The sequence below is a fragment of the Aulonocara stuartgranti genome (assembly GCF_965226115.1).
Source record: "Aulonocara stuartgranti genome assembly, chromosome: 19".
Taxonomy (NCBI): Eukaryota; Metazoa; Chordata; class Actinopteri; order Cichliformes; family Cichlidae; genus Aulonocara; species Aulonocara stuartgranti.
In genome coordinates, this window is record NC_138955.1 from 20,708,206 (window position 1) to 20,732,682 (window position 24,477).

The 24,477-nt window shown below is 48.0% G+C and overlaps 2 protein-coding genes across 11 annotated transcripts in view; both read left to right on the forward strand.

Annotated features, from left to right (window-relative positions):
• The window catches only part of kbtbd11 (kelch repeat and BTB (POZ) domain containing 11), a 61,076-nt gene that overhangs the window by 24,008 nt on the left and 12,591 nt on the right, over window positions 1–24,477 (forward strand). The window lies entirely within an intron of this gene.
• Window positions 1–24,477, forward strand: part of LOC309695839 (AT-rich interactive domain-containing protein 1B-like) — a 189,478-nt gene that overhangs the window by 16,446 nt on the left and 148,555 nt on the right. For 6 of the 10 annotated variants that reach the window (XM_082516756.1, XM_082516760.1, XM_082516763.1 and 3 more), the window contains exon 1: window positions 14,231–16,176. The exons of 2 other annotated variants lie outside the window; for them this stretch is intronic. In XM_082516756.1, the coding sequence (XP_082372882.1) occupies window positions 14,932–16,176 (1,245 nt within the window). In that variant the 5' untranslated portion in view covers window positions 14,231–14,931. Of the gene's footprint in view, window positions 1–2,978; window positions 3,097–14,229; window positions 16,177–24,477 lie in introns of those variants that run through there. 2 more of the 10 variants (XM_082516757.1, XM_082516762.1) reach the window with 2 other exon arrangements.

Sequence of the window (24,477 nt, forward strand, 5' to 3'; positions counted from 1 at the left end):
TGGGCTGTGCCTTACCACACCGACCTGGCCTCGCTCATCAGGAGGGATGAAGCCTTGACACAATGGCTCGTAGCGTGAGATGTTCCTCTTACTCACAGGAGTCATCCGTAGCTTGCTGGGCAATGCACAGTCATGCTTTCCTCAGCTGCTCGATTGGATCGCCGTGTTCTGTTTTCACCTAACATTTTTTTATTGATTTGTGGTGAATTAAAAGAAAAAAGCAGGACAGGATGCCAAGCAAACACTTATACTAAAAGAAAGTCTCTCTGACATGAAAACAATAAAGTTTTAAATGAGTCTGAACATACAGATGGATAAAGTTCGCTGACATAAACATGTGGGTCACACTTATATCAGCTGGTCTCCAGCAGTCTCCCTTCCTGCCACACCCAGGTCCTCCCCAGCACTCTCATGTTTGATTGAGAGTGACTTTCAACACCACGGGGAGATACGCATCCCGGCTGAGCTGCCACGGATGGAGCTTCAGCCTCAGCCTAACTTTGGGCCGTGACAAGGACGAACGGGGAGAAAGGAAGACGGCGGGAGGGAGCGGAGAGGCCTCGGCGTCGGATGTGTTTTAAATAACTTTGACAGAGGAGTTTGAACCGTCTCTCTGGGCTGGAGCTAATCTGATGTGAGAGGATGCCACACCGAGGCTGATAGGACACCGAGATAGAGGAGGAGAGGGAAGCGGCAGAAGGAGAGAGAAAGGGTAATAGAGGTGCTCACTCAGCTGGTGGGAAATCTGCCCTCTTCATCTTTTCATCTCTCCAGCCTCTCTCTTTCTCACATCGCCCCTGCCTCCTTCACCCAGTTACATCCATTTACCACCAACCTCCGACTCCCCCTCCTCTCTCTTCTTTCTCTTTCACACTCTGCATCACGCCGCCTCTCAGCTCCCTCCATCTCTCTCCCTGATGTCCCCTTTCCCATCTCCCCCTACCTCGCCGCTCCCTCCCCCTGTCTTTCACAGACGATTTAGGAAGTCACAGCCTCTCCCTTCCATTTATGAAATTGCTCATGTTATTTCCTGCCCCTCACCCTCTGTGCCCAGCTTTCCCTCATAAGTCTTAGTGGATGTGTCCTCTCTCCCACACAGCTCGATCCTGCACCCAGAAAGCACGCAGCACACAAATGCATCGGAGAGTAATATTCCTCGACAGGACGAGCAGCCCCTGACACCGTGACCCGGCCATAACACCGACCGTCTATTCTTAATCTCCACCCGTGGTCTCTTGTTTACCTCATCATCCTCCGGCCACCGTGAAAAGGCACACGCTGGCCCATTTTGTCCTGTGGTTGTGTGTTTTTATGGCCTACCTCTCTGAGGCTGGCGCTGTTATGAGCACTGTCTGAGTGCTTATGTGGTCAGAGAGATTTACTTGCTATCAAAACATTATTTTTTCATGTAATGGTGAAGTATTGCTCCTGTTTTGGGGCTTTGATTTGGATTAAATTTGGCCAAAGCTGAAACCTGGTGTAGCCTCTCACTCGCCCTGTGGCGAGAGGGGATAAGAGAAATAGATGGATGAAACCTGCATTAATCCGGTTTTTGGCCACTTGGGGGTAGTACAAGAAGGCATAAACACAACAGTGCCGTGCTGTATTTTCACATCGTGAGTATGTTGCCGTCTTGCACATCCAGAAGACGCTGAGTAAGAGTATCATTCATTGAGAGTGACGTTTAAGGTGACCCAACAAATATTAATTTTTTCGTTTCCCTAATAGCTTATCCGAGTCACAGTCCAGGGGGGCGATGGGGCCTATCCCACCTGTCACTAGGAGAGCGCCAGGGTGCATCTGGACAGGTCGACCGTCTATTGCAGGGCTAACAGAGAGACAAACAGCCAGTCACAGTTTAGACTTTCTGATGTTTCCATGTTCACGGTGTGCTAAACCGCTAACATCATAGTGATGGTAGTTACCATACAATCAAACACTGAGCACTGCTGACTACAGTTTTATTTTGAAGGAGTCGTGTGTTCTTTATTCATTGTATTTAGTTTCACTTCCCCTGTCCTGTCATTAGGTTCATGTCAGTCAGCTGTTCCTCCATGTGTTCCCACTTCCCCTAATCACCTCCTGTGTATTTAAGTCCTGTGTTTTCAGTGTGTCATTGTCAGGTCGTTCTGTCACAATCAGCAGGGCTGACTGTGTGTAGAGTGAAGGGTGGACCCAAATGCAGACGGAAACAAAATGTGAAACAAGACTTGAATAACAGAAAACGAGCCATTTATTGAGGCTGGCAAAATAACTGTAAACAAAAGGCAAAATGCAAGGCTAACAATAAACTAAACTGGGTGAGCTAAATTAACTTAAAAACCTACAACAGGAACATGAGGAAACTTGACACAACTTCTTGGCTTGCAAACAAGGCAGACGATCTGACAATGACACACTGAAAACACAGAACTTAAATACACAGGAGGTGATTAGGGGAAGTGGGAACACATGGAGGAACAGCTGACTGACATGAACCTAATGACAGGACAGGGGAAGTGAAACTAAATACAATGAACAAAGAACACACGACTCCTTCAAAATAAAACAGGAAACACTGAAACTAGACATGACAACACAAGCTTAACAGACCTAACACGTGATGAACGATACAAGAACTCAAACATAGAAACCAAGGAAACAATAAATAATAACTGCCTTTCCTTAACTAAAGCTAAATAGGAATGACACAAACTAATCACATATCTAAAATGAGACAATTACAAAATGAACTCAGAGCGCTGGGTCAAAGACCCAGCCTGTGACAGCATGTCCTGACTGCGGGGTTTTAGAAACAAATTAAAACGTACAGCTCTGCTATCACTTCCAACATAAATGAAGACAGAAAACTAAACAGCAGTGACGTTTGTAGGGTTACTGAAGTTTGGCTAGCTGGTATATAATGATGTGCTACGTGACCGCTAGCGACACAGCTATGTTAGCATAATATAAACAAGCTAACCGTTTTCCCACTCAATAAAAGTTAACGTGAGTGTTCTCGGTGGTCAGGAACAAATGTAATCGCATGGCAGGATGCTGTAAAAGGACCAAACTTCAGCCAGGAGAACAACTGAGATAATCCATCCACAATACGAGGTTAGTCATTCATATACTGCTGCATGGGCTGTGCTGTAGTTACATCGTAAGGTTTTAAAAACTGAGCTTAAATAAATGATTAGCGGTAATAAAAGCCGAGGGAGGTCAACAGTGATCACTGACTGTTTTAGGAGCTTTTTGAGATTAAATAGAAGAAAATACAAAACATTAAACATGTTAACAACACAAAAGCCATATTAAACGCAGACTACTTTAGGCCCGGAAGTAGGATTCATCACGTCATCACTTAACGACCGGATAAGAAATCAAATGATGTTTGTTGTACGGGCCTGTGATGGCCTGGCGAGCTGCCCGGGGTTCATCCCGCCTATCACCCACTGATAGTGAGGACAGGCTCAGGTTGCAGAACGACCCTGAGGTGGGTAAGCAGTTCATAAAATGTGCACATGGATGCATGAATGAAAGATTTTATATATTTGGATAAAAACAAAAATATCCACTACAAAAAGCTCAATAACATTTGTATATAAACCACTAACATTTCCTACTGAAAGGATTTTAACAAAATGATTAGAATTCGGGGGGACTGCAAAATAAGAAACCCTTTAAAAGCCTTTTCGGTGTTTTTAATCCACGTAACCTTATGACCCGCTGCCTCGTTCACAGTAATTGGATGTATTGTCATGTCCACAGTGACCTTGCACAATGGGGACGGCCCACGTGAAAAAGAGTGCAAGGATGCGTGTATGCTTAACCTGTGACCGTGTGCATGCAGAAACATACAAATGTGTTTTTCAAGGTGGAGTGTGACGTAGAGCAGAACAGAAAGGGAAGGAAGGAAGGAAGGTGAAATGAGAAGGAGAAAATGAGAGGAGCCTTGATGGTGCTTGGCTTCCTGGAGGGGGGGGTGTAAGGGATGGCAGAGGCAGAGATTGAGTGAAGGGTGCATGTGTGAGGTCGGTGGTGGAGTGTGCCGGCCTGTCCTTGTGCCTCTTCCTCTCCTCTCAGCCTGTTTCTGGCTCATTACCCCCTCCGCCAGCAGACTTTTCCCTGGGCGGCAGTGAACAGAACTGTCCTCTCTCGCTCTCACCGACAGCCTGAGCACTGCCCTGCCCTCCCGATATTAATCAACACACACATGCACGCTTTGAAGCTCACGCACACACTCTCCCCAGTGAGCCCTCTGACGGACAGGCCAGTGGGCAGCCGTTTCTTCTCCAGGCCCTCGCTTGCAAATGAGACGTCCGGCCTCTCAGAGCGGCGGGCGTTGGGACATCAGAAAGGTTCTAACGAGAGGAACGTTGGCTTTCGTTATGTGTGCTGCTTCAGCTCTGTTTTCTTTGCATATTTGTAAATGTATTTAAGAAATGAGCTTTTCATATTTAAGCTGTGTTCCGTCAGTCGAGATCTTTTTGTCATCCACTGTTTTCATATCAGTGTGAAAACTCTGATTCTCGTGTCAATTTCTAACATGCTGGTGTTCATTTTTTTCTAATGACAAGCTAAAAAGATCCTTGAATTCTTTTTTAAACAGTTATGATCTGTAGCATGGTGCTTTAAAAGCACCAGTGTCTGTAACTTGGGATAAAATCAGTATTTACTGTGTGTCACATCAGTCGCAGGCTTGCAGCGAAGGCTGACTCGCTCTCCGAGTTTATTACGCGCTGTCGTTTCTTGCCTGAAGATATCCCAGAGCGCCCGCCCCTCCCTGCCTTGCCCTCTTTGCCCTCTCTTAAAACCTGTGCCCGCTGACAGTCTGCCAGGTGTGCCCGTACCCAGGAGACACGCCCGGTGTCACCGAGCAAAGCAGGTTCACGTAGGCCGCGAAGAGAGGCGAGATGCCAGCTTGGCTGTAGAATAACTGTCAGGGGGGGAGGGCCGAGAAGATCCCCGACGCCAGCGTGCGTGACATTAGCTGGCCGCCTTCCCTCTCCTCTCGGAAAAGCTCGCGGCCCCACCTCTGCCTTCACATGCTGCCTGGGTATGTGACCTGGTGTCCGAGTGACACGTTCCTTGGCAGGGAGTCGGAATATGAAATGATGGTATTATTCACGTCCTACCTTTGACATTGTCTGTTAGCTGTGCAGCGGGCAGCTCAGACTCAGCAGCAATCTGGCAGTGCTGTCCACTTCAGGTGGCGTGTGCGTGATCATCAAGTGAAAACTAGCCCGTTCATGTCTCCCGTTTGTTGTTGCGCAGCATCGTTCAACACAAAGAGCATCGGGTAGATCCAGCTGCCGACGTGACGCTGTGCTAATAGCTTAGCTTCTGCTTTTGTGGCGCTGTCTCCTGGGCGTTCCTCAAGCCTTCCTGTTCGGATGAGAGTAGCTGGACACTGGGGAGTCTTTGTCTCTTTTCTTAGGCAGACTATGCAATTTAAACCTGCCTCGGGCATGTAGATATTACTCCCTGGCGAGAAGGCTGATAATTAATGGAAATTGTTTTAGAGGAATCATTATTAACATTCTCCTTTGGATGCCCTTTCGTCATCCCTGCCTTGTCGCCTCTCTTGTTTTATTCTCACGCTAATTTATGCAGGCGTTGACATTCCTGTCGCTGCGTAAATGTGCTGGGAAATGTGAATAATCAGTCTAATAATTAGGATTTGCTCCGTCACCGCAGCGGGCATATATTTTGGCATCAGACAAATATCAATCATACATTTATTATCGTATTTAGCTGTTATTTTCCATCATAAGGTCAGCGCCGTCACTTCTGTATTTTAGCAGCCACGTGTAGTTGTAATGCACAAGGCAGCTGGGTTGGGGTGTAACAGACTAAACTCTGGGAGCAGGAAATCACATTCCCTCACACATACGACTCAATTTCACACCCCGAGCTGGATTAAGAGGGCTCTTTGCTCCGGGCCTGTGCAGGAAAAAGGGTAAATATCACCCTTGTTCCTGGTGCTGGAAAATCCGCTGTTTAAATGGGGAGTAATGTAAGTGACATTTTCCAGTTCATTATGCAGCCCCTGACCTTCACCACGTACGACTTGGATACTTCTCCGGCAACAGACGAGGCCTGGTTCTCCCTAAGAAGAGATGTTTGACCTTGTCGGGAACTAAGAGGAGGTCAGATAACGACTCCGGCAGAGACGGGACGCGGCGGATGCACACCTGTGGCAGAGACCGAGGAGACGGCGATAAACCAAACGGCAGCGTTTAAGTCGCCGCTCCGACAGAAATGATGCATTTTGGGTTTTTGGAACTCGCCGGCGTCTTTGATACATTATGTAAATTTGCGATCTGCGGGGATAATCTATAGCTGTCCAATGCGTATTACATCATCTGGTCTTCAGATTGGTGTTTATCTCTGTTTGTGGCCAAACTGCCGAAGCTTATCGCAGATGGATTCGACTAATCTTCAACTGGCTCTTTGCCTTTATGTCCAACTGTACTTTAAAGACTCCTCAGGATTTGAGATAAATCCATGGCACTCAGTCACCAAACGTAATAGAAAGTAATCATATCGGGAGTCTTTCACGGATTAGGCTGTTTTCAATGTGACTTATAATCTCTTCCGTTTGTGTGAACTACAATGATGTGCACTGGGCGCCTGGCAGAGATAATCTTATTACCCAGTTGGCTTTTGTTTTCTGCTGCTTTGCTTTTATTCTTTATTAAAACATTTTGCTGCATTAAACATGCTAATTTGTGGCTGGGCATAATTGGGGTCTTGCTTTAAAAACCTCTTCCCTGTTTGGAAGGAGATTAGGAATTTCATCTTCAGGATTATGCGTAGAGTACGGCGAGACCCGTGAAACAGTCTCGCTTTCCATTATGTTTAAAGCCACTCGAGCTCATTAATGTGAAAGGAAAATGTATTATTCGCCATTGTCACATGACAAGAAAATGTCAGATGGCAGCTCGTTCGATTGATGGGATTGGCCGGCTGATTAGTTCTCGTCCACTCGGTGCGCTTCTGGGATCAAATTCATCAAGCCGATTGGCTTTGGAGCAGGCAGAGAAAGCCTAGCGATTCTTCTTCTGCGTATTTTCAGGTTCCTAGACACAACCCGGCGTTGGCTGTCAGAGCTGCTGCACAAAAGCTGTCAAGTCCTCTGTATTATAATAATCAGAGATGGAACAGCAGCAAACCTGGCTTTGGACAGCAGAAGGCAGATAAAACCGAGCAACTCAGGCAGGAATCCTCACTGATCACTGGTGGCTTTCGGTGAGCCTCAGATGTGGAGAGATCAGAGCTTCAATCTCACTACGAAACGATATCTCACAATGAGAAACGATCCCCAGACCTGCTCCAAGATGTCAAAGAAAGCGCAAAGAGAATATTCAGGTGTCAGTATTTCTGCCTCGTTCACCTAGGGGTCTAATAAGTGATCACACAGAAAAGGGGGAATCTCTCCCCCGTAATGGTGAGCAACTTTTGATTTTGTGTCAAAACATATTTAAAATTTGAACAGTGCTGTCAGTCCTGTGGCGTGCCGCTCTCTCCGTGGGGCTTGTCACAGGAGGCGTGACGGCACGCGGCTCCAGTACACGAGGCTCCTTTCATTTTTCTGTCTGACATGTTAAGTGTGATGGTACAAAGAGGTTCCATTTTAATTGTTTGGACAGATCACTCAAGGGAGAGGGGCTTTGATTTTGGGTGTTGACAGAATAGGCACAGGCTTGCTGAGTTGCTTTGGTGCCTGTCTTGCCGTTGCAGGCGCTGATGGGGTGTTTACCTCGGGCCGCACTTGAGCTAAAGGCCAAAGTTGGGGGCACGTGACTTTTTATTATTGACGTCTAATCTCTCAGGTGGATGTAAGGTTATCTACGCTGCCAGCTCGGGGATCTATAAAAGCAGGCCCACTGTAATATCTGTGTTTAATAAGACGGACGAGCACAGCTGCGGCGTGCCGGCGCTTTATGAAACAGGGATATACTTCCACGAAGCTCAGCGAGCGGTGAGAAATCACCTGTTGATGGCCCATAATGTAAGAGAACATTTCTTTTGAATGGGCAGGAACCGTAATGTCACACATCCCATTAATATTCTCCTGCTGTGCCCACGTCTCCACTCTCTGCTCGTGGGGGGAATAATTGGGTGACGGACGACGGGGTGATGACACGAGGAAACAACTTCCCCACCTTCCTTCTCCTCCTCGCCGCCCCCTCCCTTCTCTTTGCCTCCCGTCAAGCCTTCAACACAACAGCCACAAATTACCCACTTTACTCTCAATATTATCAGGGCTGATCGTCGGTGTCCGTAATTAGAGTCTTGGTGTCGTCTCGCCTCCATTAGGCTAACAATAGAGCCTTGGAACAAGGCCACTTTGGGCAAATAACACGTTGAGAACACTTGACTTTTGTGAAGAGATAGTGAAAAGCATCAGAGGCCATTACCGATCCAAACAGCCTTGAATGGTTCCACGGCAGCTGCGTCTCTGAAAAGCGCAGGCAGGCCCACTGCAGAATCGTACCCGTACATATGTAGGGGCAGACACGCAAAGGACGCAGTCGCGCGCACGAACACGGAGACGCTCATATTCATGCTCAAATGGCGACGGCGTTTTCCCCTCTCTGTGCCTAGCCTTCGTTGACAGAGACACAAATACCATCACAACACACGCCGCAGTCTAGTGGAGCTTGTATTTTAATCACAGAGTGTAAGATAGCTCGCTGCTGCGTTTCCTCCCAGGCTATTGAGAGAGCGCGCTCAGTATTCTGAGCCGGGGCCCCGTCTGATCTCCGTCATTGCCCCTCTAAGACATCATTGTGTAACAGTGTAAAAGCGGACGGCTTCATGGAGTGAAGGAAATATCAAGGAAGTTATTCATAAATATTAGATAAGATCAAAACAGCCGGTTGCTCTCAGACTTTGAGCTCCTGGGTCAAGTCATCCATATCTCTTTGATTTTTCTTCTTCCCCTCAGACTGAGCACGAAGGATTTGGCATGCATTGAAACTGTGACACCCCCTCCTTTTAGGGGCTGGAAACAGGAAAATGGGGAAAATGGTAGAGTCCAATTTTCTTATAATAAAGCACAAATCTACAGTTTTGTTTCATTTTCTGATCAACGCTTTTCATTATTCATAATTCTCTTGTTTTGATTACCGTCCCTAACTCACCGAGCGCCGAACCTGAGGAGATTAATAGGCAGAATTCTCCAAACTCTTCCCCCCCTTCTCCCGAGCTGACACAAATTGCTGAAATATCACTTTGATCATGCCTCCTGAACAACAAACAAAACACAAACCTAATTAGCCTAATTCAAAATCGTTCCAAATGCCTTTGTTTGTTATGAAAGCCTTCCTTCTCTCTGCCGTTGTTAAAGGTAAAACTAAGTTGGATGAGCATCTGTGTTTTACCTTTGGATATTTGCTGCTGTGTGCATGTGTGTGCAATTGTGGTTAACTCAGCAAACGAGGCCCCAAAAGTGTCACATGGCCTTTAAACTTTCAATTAGCAGAAGGAGGCAGAAACATTTCTACCACCTCGGTAAAAATCATCATCTTCTTCATCTTTTGCCTGCTCCCGATCCCGCCAACCCTCTGCATGTCCCCCTTCTCTTCATCCATGAACCTCTGAGGTCTTCCTCTTTTCCTCCTGCCTGGCAGCTCCGTCCTCATCATCCTTTGTCCTCTGTGCATGTCCAAACCGCTCAGCCTGATCTGTCCCTCTGAAATACTCATTTCCAATCCAGTCCTTGTCTCTCCAAACGATATCACATCATATCAAACAGAACATGAGCGTAGCCAGCAGGATGTCGACCACTGTTTTATGGTCAGCCGTGTTTTTGAGTTGTTCCTTTGGTCATTTTCACTATTGCCGGTGCACAGTCATACAGTAGAAAGTGTCAGTCACAGGGGAGCTGTGCCATTTGGGTCACAGGGACAGCAGTCTCACCAGAGAAGCACAGATTTCCTTTTCCCAGTGATCTCTTCCAGCTCATCCGAGTGGACACCGAGTCCACACCCACTGTCCTATTGTCACGGACGTGGCTTGCAGTGAACACAGAGTACGCTCTCAGTCTCCCCGCTTGAACCCGTGTGACCCAAGGCATCAACTATGTACATGTAGAAGAATATGATCATCACTATGCCTGTAGTCAGATCACCTCCACCGTCAGCAGCATCCCGAACGTCCCCACATTTGGACACTGAGTCACTGCCAAGCTAGCCGAGAGATAAAATCTGTCCACTGAGTCCCGTGTCTGCCCCAGCGCCTCCTCCCGACAAGACGTGTCCAAAACACCTCACCTAGGAGCTACTCGGGAGGCGTCCTAGTCGGACGCCCGCACATCTCGGTCGTCTCCTTTCAGTGTGGCTCTGCTCGGAGTCCATCTCTGAGTCTCTAGAGCTCATGAGCATAAAGGAGGGAAGTCTGTGAGTCTCCCCCCAGCTCATCCTGGACCCTTGTCTGGCTGAGAAATCATACGCTTCTTTGTGGTTTAAATGTTTTACCCTACATGCTACCAAAACAACATTCTTGAAATGAGAAAATGAGATGCACTTCTTTACAGTCAACCACATGAGTCGCCCCCTGCTGGCCATTAGAGAAAGCACATGTACACACTTTGATACAAATACCAAATGGAGGTGACTCAAACAGCGTAAAGTTTAACTGTAGGCCGTGCTAGTGAAATTACAATAACCTTGTACATTTATCCTCGAGTCAGGATGTGCTAAACGCACTATGAAGAGGCAAAGTGTTTGCCTTTTGCTCCTTCTTTAAAAGCTCACACATCCTGTCAGGGTCTGTTTGCCAGTGGAGATTTTTCTTTTTTCGGGGCAGCAATGCACCAAAACTATACAGCATTCAGCGTTACTACAAGCAGCTTGAAATCTACCTTGCAATGCTAGCGGATTAGCTCACTTTGCCTCGCTAACATATGCAATGACTGCCGGCAAGCTATTCCCCATTAGGTTGGCACATCAAAGGCGGCGGGAGAAGTTCTTCACAGGCAGTTAAAAGTGGGCTCAGTGTGGATCTTGTAAATACCGTCTTTGAGTCGGTGCCTCTCGGGGGACACTTCACACACTCCTCCAGTCAGAAGAAGGGAGGGAGAGAGTAGCAGTGACAGGCATCAGAGGGGGGGAGTGGGGGATAGAGGTACTGGAGGGGGAGAAAGTGGGGGTGTGTTTCTGAGAGCCCAGTCCCCTGTCACCATCAGGATAGGATCTGCGGATGAAGAAAATCACTCTCTTCTACTCTCCTTTCCCCGTCTCTATCTCGCTCTCATCCGCTTCCTCCTCTTCACACTTCACATGATAGCTGACAGTGAAAGTAGAGCATGGCTGTTTTCCGTTTTCTTTTGAGTCATGTTTTTCATAACACATAAATAGAGCATGCGGTGTCCTGGGAATTCTATGATTCTGTGTTTCAGTATACAGGCGGACACAATAGCATCCACTCCTCTGAAGTGTTGTTGAAAACATTTTATCCATCATAGCTGTTTGTAGGGCTCTGGTGAGGCCCTCGACTCCGCAAGGAGCTGAAAGGAATAAGAGATGTGTTTTGTTAGCGGCCACACCAACACACACTCACACACACACACACATGCCGTACGCTCCCAAGCCCGTCGTTGCCTGGTTTTGCAGAATGATCAATGCAAATTCTGTTATTTACCCAAGCCTGAAATGAAAAGGCTATGGATCAATTTGATGCACTTCCATAGGGTGTGCTCACAATGGCTGGCTGGCTTTTTGTCTCAGCTGCACCCCCCACCCCCCTTTACTCCTTAGCCATCTACCCCTCGTCTTAAACGCGGCGCCCATCTCCACATCGCTAATGCAAAATATACCACGGCGGTCGCTCTGATCTGCACAAACATTATGTGTGCATTCTCTCTCTGCACTCTGTTTCTTTCAAATACACCCACAGCGTGACACCAGGGCTGCATCTATCTTAGCCGTGCGTGTGTGTTTGTGTGTCTGTGCATACGTGCATGCGTGCGTTTCGGGCTGACCCACTTTCTGTGCTTGGCCAGGCTTGTGCTGCTGTGCTGTGCTGCTCTGTGCTGCTAAGGGGGAGATCCCTGCAGACTCTCCCAGAACAGGCTCCAGCTCTCCTCCTGACAGACACTCACCGTGGCATGTTATCCCCCGTGGATTGGAGACCTCTGTCTCTCTGTCAGAGAGCCTGAGTGTGTGTGCGATGCAGATGCACCAACGAATACTTGCAAAAATGTATGCATATCGTGCAGAGACAGCAGCAGCATCCTTCTCCACCCACACACACACACACACACACACACACATGCTCAAACACACACATTCAAAGCACATACCATCCCAGATCTGTATATTTTTAATTCCATCCACCCTCCTCCAGCTCCTCCTCCTCTCTTCCCCGTGTTTGTCTGGAGTTATTGTTTCAATCTTGCTGCATCAGGGGGCCCCTGAAGGTTATAAATTAAACATAAATGCAAATGCGCTGAGCCATTGCCCTCCTCCACCTCCCTCCTCCTACACACACACACACACACCCATCCTAGCCATTCAAACAGATCAGTGTGTCTGCGAATTAATAGGAGAACAGTGGGCTTTTTTTAATGAGTGAGAGAGGGAAATTACAGTTGCAAAGCCACAGCGCGGCACACCCAGAGCTGCAGCCGAGGCAACGGCTTGAAAAGCCGGGCGCCATCATAGAATATGCTAATGCCCCAGGTCCCCTCACTGTCAGTGGTGCTGTTGCTCTAGATGAGATCAGTGCTTTGATCTGGGACACTGATGGGAGCCACAAACGTCATGTGTGCAAAGTACGGCAAGCGGGAAGGATGGGGATGAGGCTCGTTCTAATCACACAAGGTTTCCAAGTCTGCATTTTTTTCTCCTAATACAAACTGGTACAGGTCCTTCCTGTCACCTGCACACAGGATGTAAACATGGCATCGTCTTTGTGCCTGTAGGTGCTATAGGCTGGGCCTGACCATACTGAATAGTGAAGACTCTAGAGGCTCGGAGTTGTAGCTTTTAGGCCCTGGGTATGGGCTCATAAAGGCAAGTGGCTGGTGAAGGTTTCCAGGGATGTCACTCGGTTTAAATTGCCTCCGTGAGCGAGCATCCAGGTGTAAAAGTGGGATTGGGCCTCTTGCTGTCGCACGCTATATTTATCGTGCGTGCATCGTGAGGGTGGAACCACAAATGTACACTTTTATGTGTTTTTTTTCTTGTATCTTTAAACGTTTATATTTTTAACCTACAGCTTGTACTGACGCTGTACCTCCAGCAGGGGTCTTCCCATTGTCATGGACATGGCTGGTAGTGAATTATCCCACTCTGAACACAGAGTACACTCTCAGGCGGAGCAAACTGTGTCTCCTCGCTTGAACCCGTGTGACCCAAGGCATCAATTATGTGTTAGAAAAATACGAGCATCGCCGCGCCTGTAAGTCAGTCACCTCCACCGTCAGCATCATCCTCGGCTTCCTCACATTTGTTCCCACCACCAGCAGTCATTATCATTACCGCGGCCATCCTCAGCACAACTCTCATCTCCAAATCCCCCCCCCCCCCCACCTCTCTTTCATCCGCAGCTCCCTCTGTTGATCAAATGCATCTGATCTCATCAAAGCAGACCCTCTGCTCATTCAAGTCCCAGCAGACACCCTGGCTTCTTTACTAAGCACTATTTTACATTCATGTTTGACTACCATTGATGGGGTAGCATATCTTGTAGACTTTGGTTTCGTGTGGTCTTACATTGCAACCGGGGTTGCCCCCCCTCCTCTTTTTTTTGTTTTATTTCATTCAAATTTCAGACAAGTTTTTTCTGACAAAGTAAATCCATTAAAGGAAATTAAACAATGTAGACTTGTATTCAAATAAGACCCTGATGAGGAAGAGCTTTAATCTACACTTATATTCCATTCCATCCATATAGTTACCTAATCCTGTTTAATGCGGTTTCTATCTGCTGTCGCATCAGTTAGTCCTATAGATTAATAGTTATTACAGATTTCCTGGGTTTCCTGTTATTACGGGATTACCGTGTGTCTTTGTTGGAGAGGTAGTAGATCATTTAGGGTTGAAAACAAGACTGTGATGGGAACCGTGGTGGAGGTGTTGGGGCGTTAAAGCTGTTATAAAGTGAGCTTACGTTCTTATTCGGATGGCAACATTATTGCGCACCGCTTGCGGTTGCGTGTCCGACTGCTGTCAGAGCTGCAGAGAACTGGCTTGAGCCGAGGGACAGGGAAGGAGGGTGGGGAGAGGGAAAATCTGATCTGGATAATGGCGCAGAAACTCGCAAAGCCTAACTTCATGTTTCGTTAGCGCGCTCGTCTGGAGGGTCGCCGTGGAGTGGAGCAGCACGCGAGGACGTGATTTGTAAATTCATCCAAAAACGAAACAAACTTTGAAGTTAAAGGTCGGCTTTTCCGTCTTGGTTTCCTGATGTGCTGATAAATTAAAGCTAGGCGTTGTGATGACTCCGGGGGCATGTTGTGTATTGCGAGCACCGTTTTGGCACCGCGCGGGTCGTTTTTTATCCTGAAATCGATTCGCAAATTATTGTAAACGTGGAAAGACCGTTACGCGGCGTGCCTAATGGCTCGCTACTCCAGTCCGGATTTTCCATGTGAGGCACGCCGGAGCCCTGGAGGTGGATAAGCTGGTAGAGCCCGCTCTCTCTCATGCCATGCTGGGCCACAAGGGCTCCAGGAGACGCTGCTACACATTACTGAGAACCGGGATGGAGGAGAGGCGGAGGGGGGAAGGCAAAAAGTTTCTTTAAACCTGCCAGAGAAACTTTGAAGATGAAGCCTCGCTGACGCCACCGCAGCAGCAGCGCGACAGACAGGCGAAGCTTTTTCCGCGGGTTTTATTTTTGACCCCTGAGCTCGTGTTTTCTCCCCTCTGTGTTATTTTGTGCGCGCGCGGCTGGTCGGGGCTCGCTGTCACTGCGCGCTGAGATGTTGGAGTGACCATGGCTGCGCAAGTGGCATCGGCTCCGACCAGAACCAACAGCAAAAATAAGAAACTAGCCGGCGGTCTGGGTCCCGAGCTCAATTCGGGGAAATCCGGAGGAGGAGGTACAGGACAGCGAACGGGACCGATGCTGGCTGCTGGAGATGGGACTCTGAATAATGTAGATCATCACCGCCGGAACGAGCTCAGCATGGTCCATTCAACTTCCACGAGTCACGGCGCTCCGGACGGACACGACAAGGCTGGGAATAACCTCGCGTCCGCCACGGCGTCGACTAATTCGAGCCCTTCCTCGATGGAGTCGAGTTTGATCGCGAACCACAAGCTGAAATGTGCGGGGAGCGGAGATCCCCCTCAGTCTCAGCCACCGCAGCAGCCGCCGCCGCAATTCGGCCAGTTTGCGCCACATCAGCAGCGGCAGATCCAAAGTAACAACAGCGCCAATAACAACGGCCAGGTTCCCCGCGGGGACAGGAGCGCGGATCACCAACACCACAGCGGCAAAGAGAACCTGTTGGGGGGCCAGGAGGAGCCACAGCAGCAGCACATGACAGGGAAAGGTGAAGGGGAGCTCACCTGTAAGCCCTCCGAGAGGATGATGGCCGCCAGGTACGAGCACTCGAACTTGGGGCCACCGAGTAACAACTCCGAGTTCAATAACAACTATTACACTCCGAGGCCCTGCTACGAGCAACATGGCGGGCAGCAGCAACAAAGCAGCGGGATGGGGATAACGCACTCCTCGGCACATAACAGCATGGAGAACTCCCACGAAGCAGGGTACCACAACAGCCAGTACGGCCAGTATCCCGCCTACCGAGCGGGCTACGGCGGCGGGGGCTACGGGATGATGGGCCCCTCTGGATGTCGGCAACCTGGGAACATGATGATGGGCAGCAACTCCTCTGCGAGCCACGGCAAGTCTCCTCTGGGAGCTGCTTCGGCTGGCTTCCAGAGGTTCCCGGGACAAACCCAGCCGCAGCCACAGCAGCAGCAGCATCCCTCGGGGGCGACCCCGACCCTCAACCAACTGCTGACGTCCCCCAGCCCGATGATGCGGGGCTACGGGGGTGCCTATCAGGACTACAGCGGCCCTACGGCTCAGCAGCAAGCCGGCATGGGCCCGGGAAAAGACGTGGGGTCCCAGTATGGAGCCACTTCGGCCCACTGGGGAGGGCAGCAGAGGAGCCATCCACACGCAATGAACCCTGGCAACGCAACGCAGGGCCTCGGCAGGACGCAGGTGAGTTTAAGAAACTTGTGTGAGGCCCCCCGGTGTCCTCATGATGCTGTGTGTGTGTGTGTGTGTGTGTGTGTGTGTGTGTGAGTGACCTTTAAAATCGTGTTACATTGTTACATACACACACATACGCACAGACCTCTGACTGAGGCTTTAATATGAACAGTGGGAAGAAATCTGCGCGCATGTATTTCTTTCATGTATTCTTTTTTTTTTTTTTTTTTTTGAAGACGCATTGGAGTTGCTTTTTTAAAAATTCACATGGGCTCATTAATAGCCCGCGTTCTGTCACCACAGCTTACATGTCCACACTGCAGTTGTGTACTCCTCAGTTTTGCAGTTTCATGCGCCAAACTAAAACCCGGCCGCGCTGGAAGGTTCACCTCTGTGCCGACGTGGTGCCAAAGGCCCTGTTTTGAAGTGGTGCTGTGTTCGAAGCACCCGTGAAAAATTCACGTAGAAGATAACATGCTAACAAACTACAGCATTCGTCTGTTAGCTCAGTTGAAATGGCATCGGCCGTTGCGCCCATGGAAAAGGCGCCTGTCCTCCTCTGCGCGCTCTGCGTGGAGCTGGAGCGCTCCTGCGCGTCTTGTTTATTCCCTGTTCGGAATTTGAATAGTGGAGGTAAAGTAGCTAAAAGCTTTGTGTACTCCAGGCGTACAGTTGACACCCAGTCAGCCATCTGATTGGCTCCCTGTGGCCCCGCTGGGCAGAAGGCATTCAGGAAAAATCCGGAGGATTTCTTGCAGGGGTGTTTTTCCTGGAGTGGTGATGCGTTCGCGTCTTTTGGGAACATTGTGGCGTTGGAGACCTTCCAGTGTAATATTTGAAGTTTTTTGAAGGTTAGCTTGCTCTTGATCATTTCCATTATTTTTCTCCTCGCTGAGCAGACATGCAAAAGGCTGCAGTGTCTGCCACAACAGAAGAAAACACACGCTGAATTCAGTGTGGAAGATTTTAAAAAATGAATTATTGGGCTAAATTTTTTCTGATTAAACAGAATTGTCAAAAATTGTACAACACTTTTATTTATTTTATTTAATTGCCATGTAATATATAATGCAGTATAATAATAGATATATTTAGAAATAAAAGGCTTTGCAGAAGCCCTCCTTCAGCTTTTACCCTGTAGCCCCTGAAGCTGTTGGATGCTCTTGCAGCTGAGGCTGAATGCTTTCCTCCTGGGGACATGAGCAGTGACAGTGTTGGAGACGGAGCAAGTGCCCCCCGCCCCCCAACATTTCTGCTGCCTGCAGACCTGCAGCCAGGCGAGGGAGTAGCTGCCAGTCGAGAACCCCGAACCTAAACATCATAGAGTTTCTCCAGAAGAGCCGTTATCGTGAGGTTGTTTTCGACGCACTAAATTATGCGCACTGCTGGATGGCACATCTGGACGACTGGAGGGCAAGGTGGCTGAGCACAGCTTATAGTGTCTGCCTCTCACAAAACAAAAGCAGTTCATTAGCCTACATTGTTTCAATCAAAGGCAATTTGTGTTAGATGCTGAGGAAATGAAGTGAATGTTTTAGCGTGGGAGGGATTGCTGTTGTGTTGATCGTAGCAAATTATGCACTGATAAGATGGTCACCAGAAAACTAGAGCAATTTAACTCTGTAACACAATAGCTAATTATTAGTGGCTGTTTGCATGACTTCTATTTATTAAATCGCAGACAGACAGATCAGTCAGGCGCATGAGCTTCATTCCTTCTGCATTTTTGTTCATTCTGACACACCACGCATCGAAACTCCTCTCACATTTACCAGTTTTATGTCGCAGTTTTCCATTCTGGGAGTAAGTGAGTGTGCTACTCTGTTTTTTTCTTGACTCTACCAACATTTCAGCAGCGGTATATTCACGCTACAAAAGGCCTATGTTTAATTCATATTTGGAGTGGCAGCGGTGCTCTCCTGCGCGCTGTGACAGGCTGTGTGAAAAACGCAGAGCGGTGTAGTGCATAATACTGCCTCCAAATTGGCCCCGTGATATGACTGCGCCTCACTTCAGAGTGCGTTTGGTCGAAGCACGCCTCTGTCACCTGTTGGCACAGCTTCCCCTCTTTCAAATTCAATTTCCCTCCCCACTGCCTCTCTTCAGGAGCAAGCTGTGAACAAAACGAGTGCACCTCATTTACACTGCTGCCCCCCCCCCCCCCCCCCCCCCACAACAACATCCCACTACAGTGGCCATTCACCAAACTGAAGGCTGTGTGTGTGTACAGGTGCGTGTCGACACTCCTGAAAATGACATTGAACCTTCTTTTCTAATTCCCGGGTTGCGTTTGATTGGAGGGCAGCTGAGCATTGTTGTGGCTGTAGTTTGAGATTTTCTGCTGGGATGTCTCCTCCTGTGTTTCTCTGCTGCCTGTGGTTCCTCCTCACACACACCGTGCAACTATTGCACCGCTACAACACCACATGCAATTTTAACGACTTATTTAAGTTTACGTCGCAAATAAAATTCTTTCTATCTCGTCCTATATGTGACGAGCATCCGTCTGTTGTCTCCTAATCAGAACACACACAACACACACAGAAGGAAAAAAGCAATTAGCAGATAATAATGAGGGCCTAGTAAGAGGGAGATAGTGTTGCTGAGATAATTACAGCAGCGACTCTTTTAAAATCTGACCTAATAAAACAAAAATTAATGGATTTTTACAGTTTCCACTAATTTGTCACTATTATGCTCAGTGTTTTCCTTTGTGTGTGTTTTTCTTCTTCTTCTTCGAATTGAAATCAAAGCTCGGTAGCTCTGCGTTATCAAAGGCTCGACCGAATCCCATCCTTGGGTAATGTGCTTACCTTGAAATGATCCCTGCTCGCAGTGCTCTCCAGTGCATACTGTTTACATTTCTCTCTTATGAATTATTAGTGTGATACGAACAAAGACTTTATAATGGGAGCAATGCATCAATGTCACTTTGTATTATGCGGCTATCTCGGGGAGCCTTGTGCATAGTGATGGGCCTGAGTATGGCTGCTGGAATTTAATTTATGGTACATGTTCTGCATCAGATGGACAGCCCACGGGGTCTGGTCAGGAAATGGACACGCAGGTGTGTGTGTGTGTGTGTGTGTGTGTGTGGGCTTTGTGCTTTTAGATGTTTCTGTGTGTGTGGGTGTCCTTGAGTGTTTGTGTTTCTTTCCTCTGTTTGTATGTGCTGGCCGTGGCAGGCTGAAGTCCTTTCGTCAGCAGTAAGCAGTCCAACCTCAGCCCCCCCCCGCCTGCCGTTTGTTTATGTTGTTTTGTTTACATCTGTCTCGGCCAGCCAGCGCGATGCTGATTAGCAACACTAGAGTGAAATTTTAATTTGCTCTGTTGTGTCCGATAAGGGCCTGCGCAGCATTTTTCATCTTCCTTGGATGAAACGTGGAGCCGGCGTAGGTAATTGGCAGGCCGGGGTTCTCCCTGGTCTACATGCGGTTTCCACAAAACACCAATTAATTCTGATCCTGAAAAATAATAAGAATAAAAAAAAAAACTGCCCAGTTGCATCACTGGATGTAAAGCCTGTGTATTATTAACCGGCTAATAAAATGATTGTACTTGTTTTTTTTCCCCTTCCGGCCCTGCTATGCATTCACAGCATCCCCTGGAGTCAAAGGTTGGTGAGTAAATGCCCTGAAGAAAGGATTTAATTACTGTGAGCGGGTGTTGATTTTGTGTCAGCTGTTTCTCAGCTCCGTCTTCCCCGAGCTGCCGGCGTCAGGGGGCGGCCGTGAAATAAAAAACAAAGCAGTTTTGGGGAAGACGGCTAATTGTTCATATGGGAGATTTGACACTTCGAGGTGGATGAAGTAGTCAGAAGTTCTGGATTTCTTTCTGAGGACTTGTTATTTGTTAGGCTTCACCTCAGGTTTGATGGACCAGACGCAGACGTATTAATGCCACTTGAACCATTTTCATTGTTTAATAATCGCAGAATTAAACACAGAGCTGCTGCAGGAGGCGTGAGGTCCTTTGGCACTGACATAAACACAGAGTCTGCTGCTGTCCTGTCTGCGTGTGAGGAGGCAGACGGCCCATAGGAAGGCTGCACGTGTAGAAATGTAGGCGATATCTGCTGTGAGTCACACGGAGGCCCGCCGACCTCTGTGGAGTTGGCCTGGCCGAGTTTACCGAGAGAATGAGTGTGTGAACTCTGGGAAATGTCAGCACGGTTCCAGTCGCCTCCCGACTTCAGCTTTATGAAAATGTGAAGAAAAAGAACTATTTCTGACTCGAACACACAGACACTGGGCTTCCTCTTTTCCTTCTTTTTTACTGTTGTGTATGTGAGGGGGGGCGTGGCGCCCCAGCTTCCCCCAACCCCGCTGCTCTGACTTTCAAATATGCTAATTAGCCACGTGCGGCTCTTGAATGGACGGACCCCCCGAGCACCACAGGAGGGGGCTTCCTTCTTTCTCTTTCTTTCTTGCTCAGGAACATAAATGTAACTACGGGTAAACAGATACGTTGATGCACTTATTGCTTAGAGAGATGCTTCGTTTTGTATTTTCTCCTCTGTTGCTTTTCTGTGCCTCGCTCTCAGTAGCTCTGCAGGTCTCCCGGGGGACCAGCGGTCAGGCCAGAGGTATTTAGAGAGTAAGCGTGTCCTATCGAATATTTATACACAATCCTGAGCAGATCTGTGGGCTGCACACTCCTCTTCCCTTCTCCCCTCTGTGGGCAGCAGAAGAGGAAACGGGAAGCGTAGCCGCCGGTCCCTTCGGAAATGAGCAATTCTGTGATTGCTGCAATTAATGAAAATTTTAAGATACCAGCGTGACATTTTAAGATTCAAGTCTCCCTCACTTCCTTCTGTACAATAGAGCTAATGGTCCAACATTTCAGTGCAACAAAAGCAGAGGAGAGGAGGTTAATTGGCAGATTATCTTCAGTGTTTTCAGGAATTCAGAAGATTTTTGGTGCACATTATTTTCCCACTGTATCATGAGAATCCCCCTTTTTTTCTTTACCTTGAGGTTTGTCTTCAGCCCTGCTCATAGATACTCTGTTTATAATAATGTGAAGGTGAGAGTAGTGGATGCAGGCCTGCGTTTATTTACTGCTCAGGAAAAATGATTGGTTCACACACACAGTGTGTGTGTGACTTCATGTATGAATAGCGTGCTGCCACCATCCTCTTACCAGCCTGCGAGAAAATCATTATCATCAAAATTATCATCGCCGTCATCTGTCACTTTCCACATCAAAGCCTCTGCACTTCTCACTGTTTCCACCACACTGTAGGCTCTGCTCTCCAGTCACACATCTTGCTGTTTGGTTTGAGTTGATCCTAATCAGCTCTGGCATGGTGGGACCATTTGTTCAGCTAAAAAAACCAAAAAGCAAACACGGCCAGCACGGTGCTGCGTGTCGTTTGTGAAGGAAGACAGAAATAGGAAAACGATGCAACGCAGAGATGCTCCGAGTTTCTGGTTTTCCTCTCTTCCACACATGCGCTCGGCCTTAAACGTGCACTCAACCACGCGGATATATTTTTCAGAGCCACAGCATAATCTTGTCATCTTTTACCTCTCCAAACCCCAAATTGTGGGACTTTATAGACACTGGTCACAACAGGATGCTCTCGGTCACTCCTGGCTGAACTCTGCTTCATTTAGATCAATTTTCTCTCAATAATTTAGGAAGTCATTCACACCACATCCTCTTCTGTGCAGAGATGCATGCTCAGTGGCTGCACAACACAGATGCATACTTCGCACTGCTTGGAGCTGGTGTCTGTGGGATGAGAGGTTGTGTTGAAAATGTAGTTTGTTGTTGTGAGCGTGATGCAGCCGGACGTGTGCGCTCTACATTCCAGCCACTCCTTTGACACAAACCGGATGAACTGGATTAGATATCGACAACATGAGTGAACTTTATTTTGGTGTTTAAATGTCTTATTTCTTTAAGATGTTAATTCCTTCAAAGAATATCAATACGGATGGCGAGAGCATTTGTTTGCTGTGTGGAGTTAATCTCCCCGTGCTGCTGTGCCTGCATGTCTGTGCGTTTCTGAGCGTGTGCACACGCGTGCACGCCGCCCAGCTCGATGAACATCCGTAGTTACTGTTGGCTAAACATGCAAAGGTTACTGTAATGTCAGACACATGCCAGAGGGGAGCGTGGAATACCACATTAACATAATCCATAGAAGAGCGTCCCATCTATAAACACTGACGCGCCGGGCTGATCGCCACGCCGGAGCACGTGACCGCTCGCGCTTCTGCTGCGCTGCACGAGGCTGAAAGGAGAAACCGCAACACGGCCATTCTTCTCTGAGGGAAAGACCAAAGGTCTGAAAAGAAATTGCTGGCTGTCAGGCAAAGACTGGCATCTTCCTGGCTCACGCAGAAAAGATATTTTCCTCCCGTCTGACCCGCTGACCCCGCGCTGCACATGTGAAACATGCTGTACCATAAAATCTTCTTCTCATTCATTGAGTTATAACTTTATTTCCAGGTAATTTATCAGCATCAGACAAATATAGACGTGCAGAGTTTTATCTTTCCTTAGGAAGACCTGAATTGAGTTTCACTCGAGTGTCTTTAAGGGAATTTAAATACAGCTTTCCTGGGCATCATTATCCAGATATTCATAACTCTGTGTGGTTATTTCCTCCCCAGCAATAACTTGCCTTCTTTTAGAATCTCCCGAGATACGATTGCAACACAACCCCTTGACTAATATTTCAGGCGTTGAGTATTAATTAGGTGTTTTATGGTGGCTGAGACGTCCTAACGTGCTGCCCTCTCACCTGCCGGGGCGGGGTCCTGCACTGGGGGGGGGGGGTTGTTTTGATAATTATGTGTGCTAAAGCCAGAGAGAAGGCTCTTAATTTATTTGGAAAATGCATTTTTATATTTACGGCTTTGGTCGGCGCTTTTAGAGAGCTATTGTTTTCATTCACATAACCCCGTTTTAATTAGTCTGTCTTTGGAAATCCCCTCTCTGTGTTGTGGTTTTAGTCGGACGCTGCAGACTCCCACAGCTCCCAGACGTTTCTCAACTTTTTCTTACACGCTGGCTTCGTTCCAAAGAGCCAAGTCATGTATGCAAACTGGTGCAAGTTCACGTTTTGTGTTTGAAACAGCCCGTTTATCTCTTTCTGCTCTTTTGTCTCTCGTCTTTTTCCCCCACAGTTGTTTCCAAAGTCTCTTTCTGTCGTTTGGATGCGAGTTGTGAGTGACCTTGGCTGGTGACTACACTGCCTACTCATTAAGTAGTAAAGATGAATGGTTTCATTATAGTGGGGGGAAAAAACGAGCAGGGCCAATTAGTGGTAATTAACAGCGGAGAGGGCGAGGTGCTCTGGAGGGCTCCCTGACCCAGACAGAAGGGGCAGAGGGCTGTGTGTGTGAAGGAAATGCAGGTATGCATTTGAGGAAGGCGATCATAGGCATGTGTGTGGACAGCAGGGACACAGAGTGTTTAAATGAGTGTATGTATGTGCAGTGCTGTGGGGACGGGCTTCTTTATGCCACGATTAGGAGCGTGAAAGCTAAAAGTGGAGTTTGGGGGTGTTGGAGAAGTGTGTGTGCTCCATTTACATCACAAGGCAAGGCTGGACATGCTTGCAGACATTCCTGCATGCTGACAAATGGGAAAATCACAGCACGTTTCAGCAATTAGAGGTGACGAGGTCAAGAGCCGGCAACACCTCTCCTTGACTTCTGACTCCCGATGTGATGTCACTGTCCCCCCTGCAGCCCTTCGGTGTGGCCGGGGAGCTTGTTAGGCAAAGGTCTGAGAATAAAAGGCCCTAAAATGCCAAACCAATACACCATCGGCACTAATGAACATTTTGCTGTGATTTCTTTCTTCTTAATTGGAGATCTTTTCTTTTTTGTGCTGATCTGCAGTATTTGAGTATCTCAGCATCAAGGAGAAACTCAAGGTTGTTCACAGTACACCATCAGAGCCTCTCCCTCTCTCTCAGCGCTGCGCTTGATGCGTTCACCCCGCCTACCTCTCGTTTTTTATCAGTTCCTGGGTGAAATTGTCACAGACATGTAATCCTTCGGGTGCCACTAGCTGGGAGACGTACACGTGAGCGTGCACGGAATGGTATTGGCGGACGAGGTGTCTAAACAGCAGGTAGCGTGGGGTCTTGTGTCCAACATGAAAATTCTGGCGAGTCGATAAAGCGGCGTTCAATATCCCCAGGAACGCGGCTGTGTTGTCACTTTAAGAGACATGTTCGAGTTGGCAGTTACTGTGAGAGCGCGTTTGTAAAGGCTGCAGATTTTTTAAGGTATTTTGCAAAGTGCTGGCAAAGTGCTGCTTTCAGGGCCCCTGAAATTGCAATGCCTG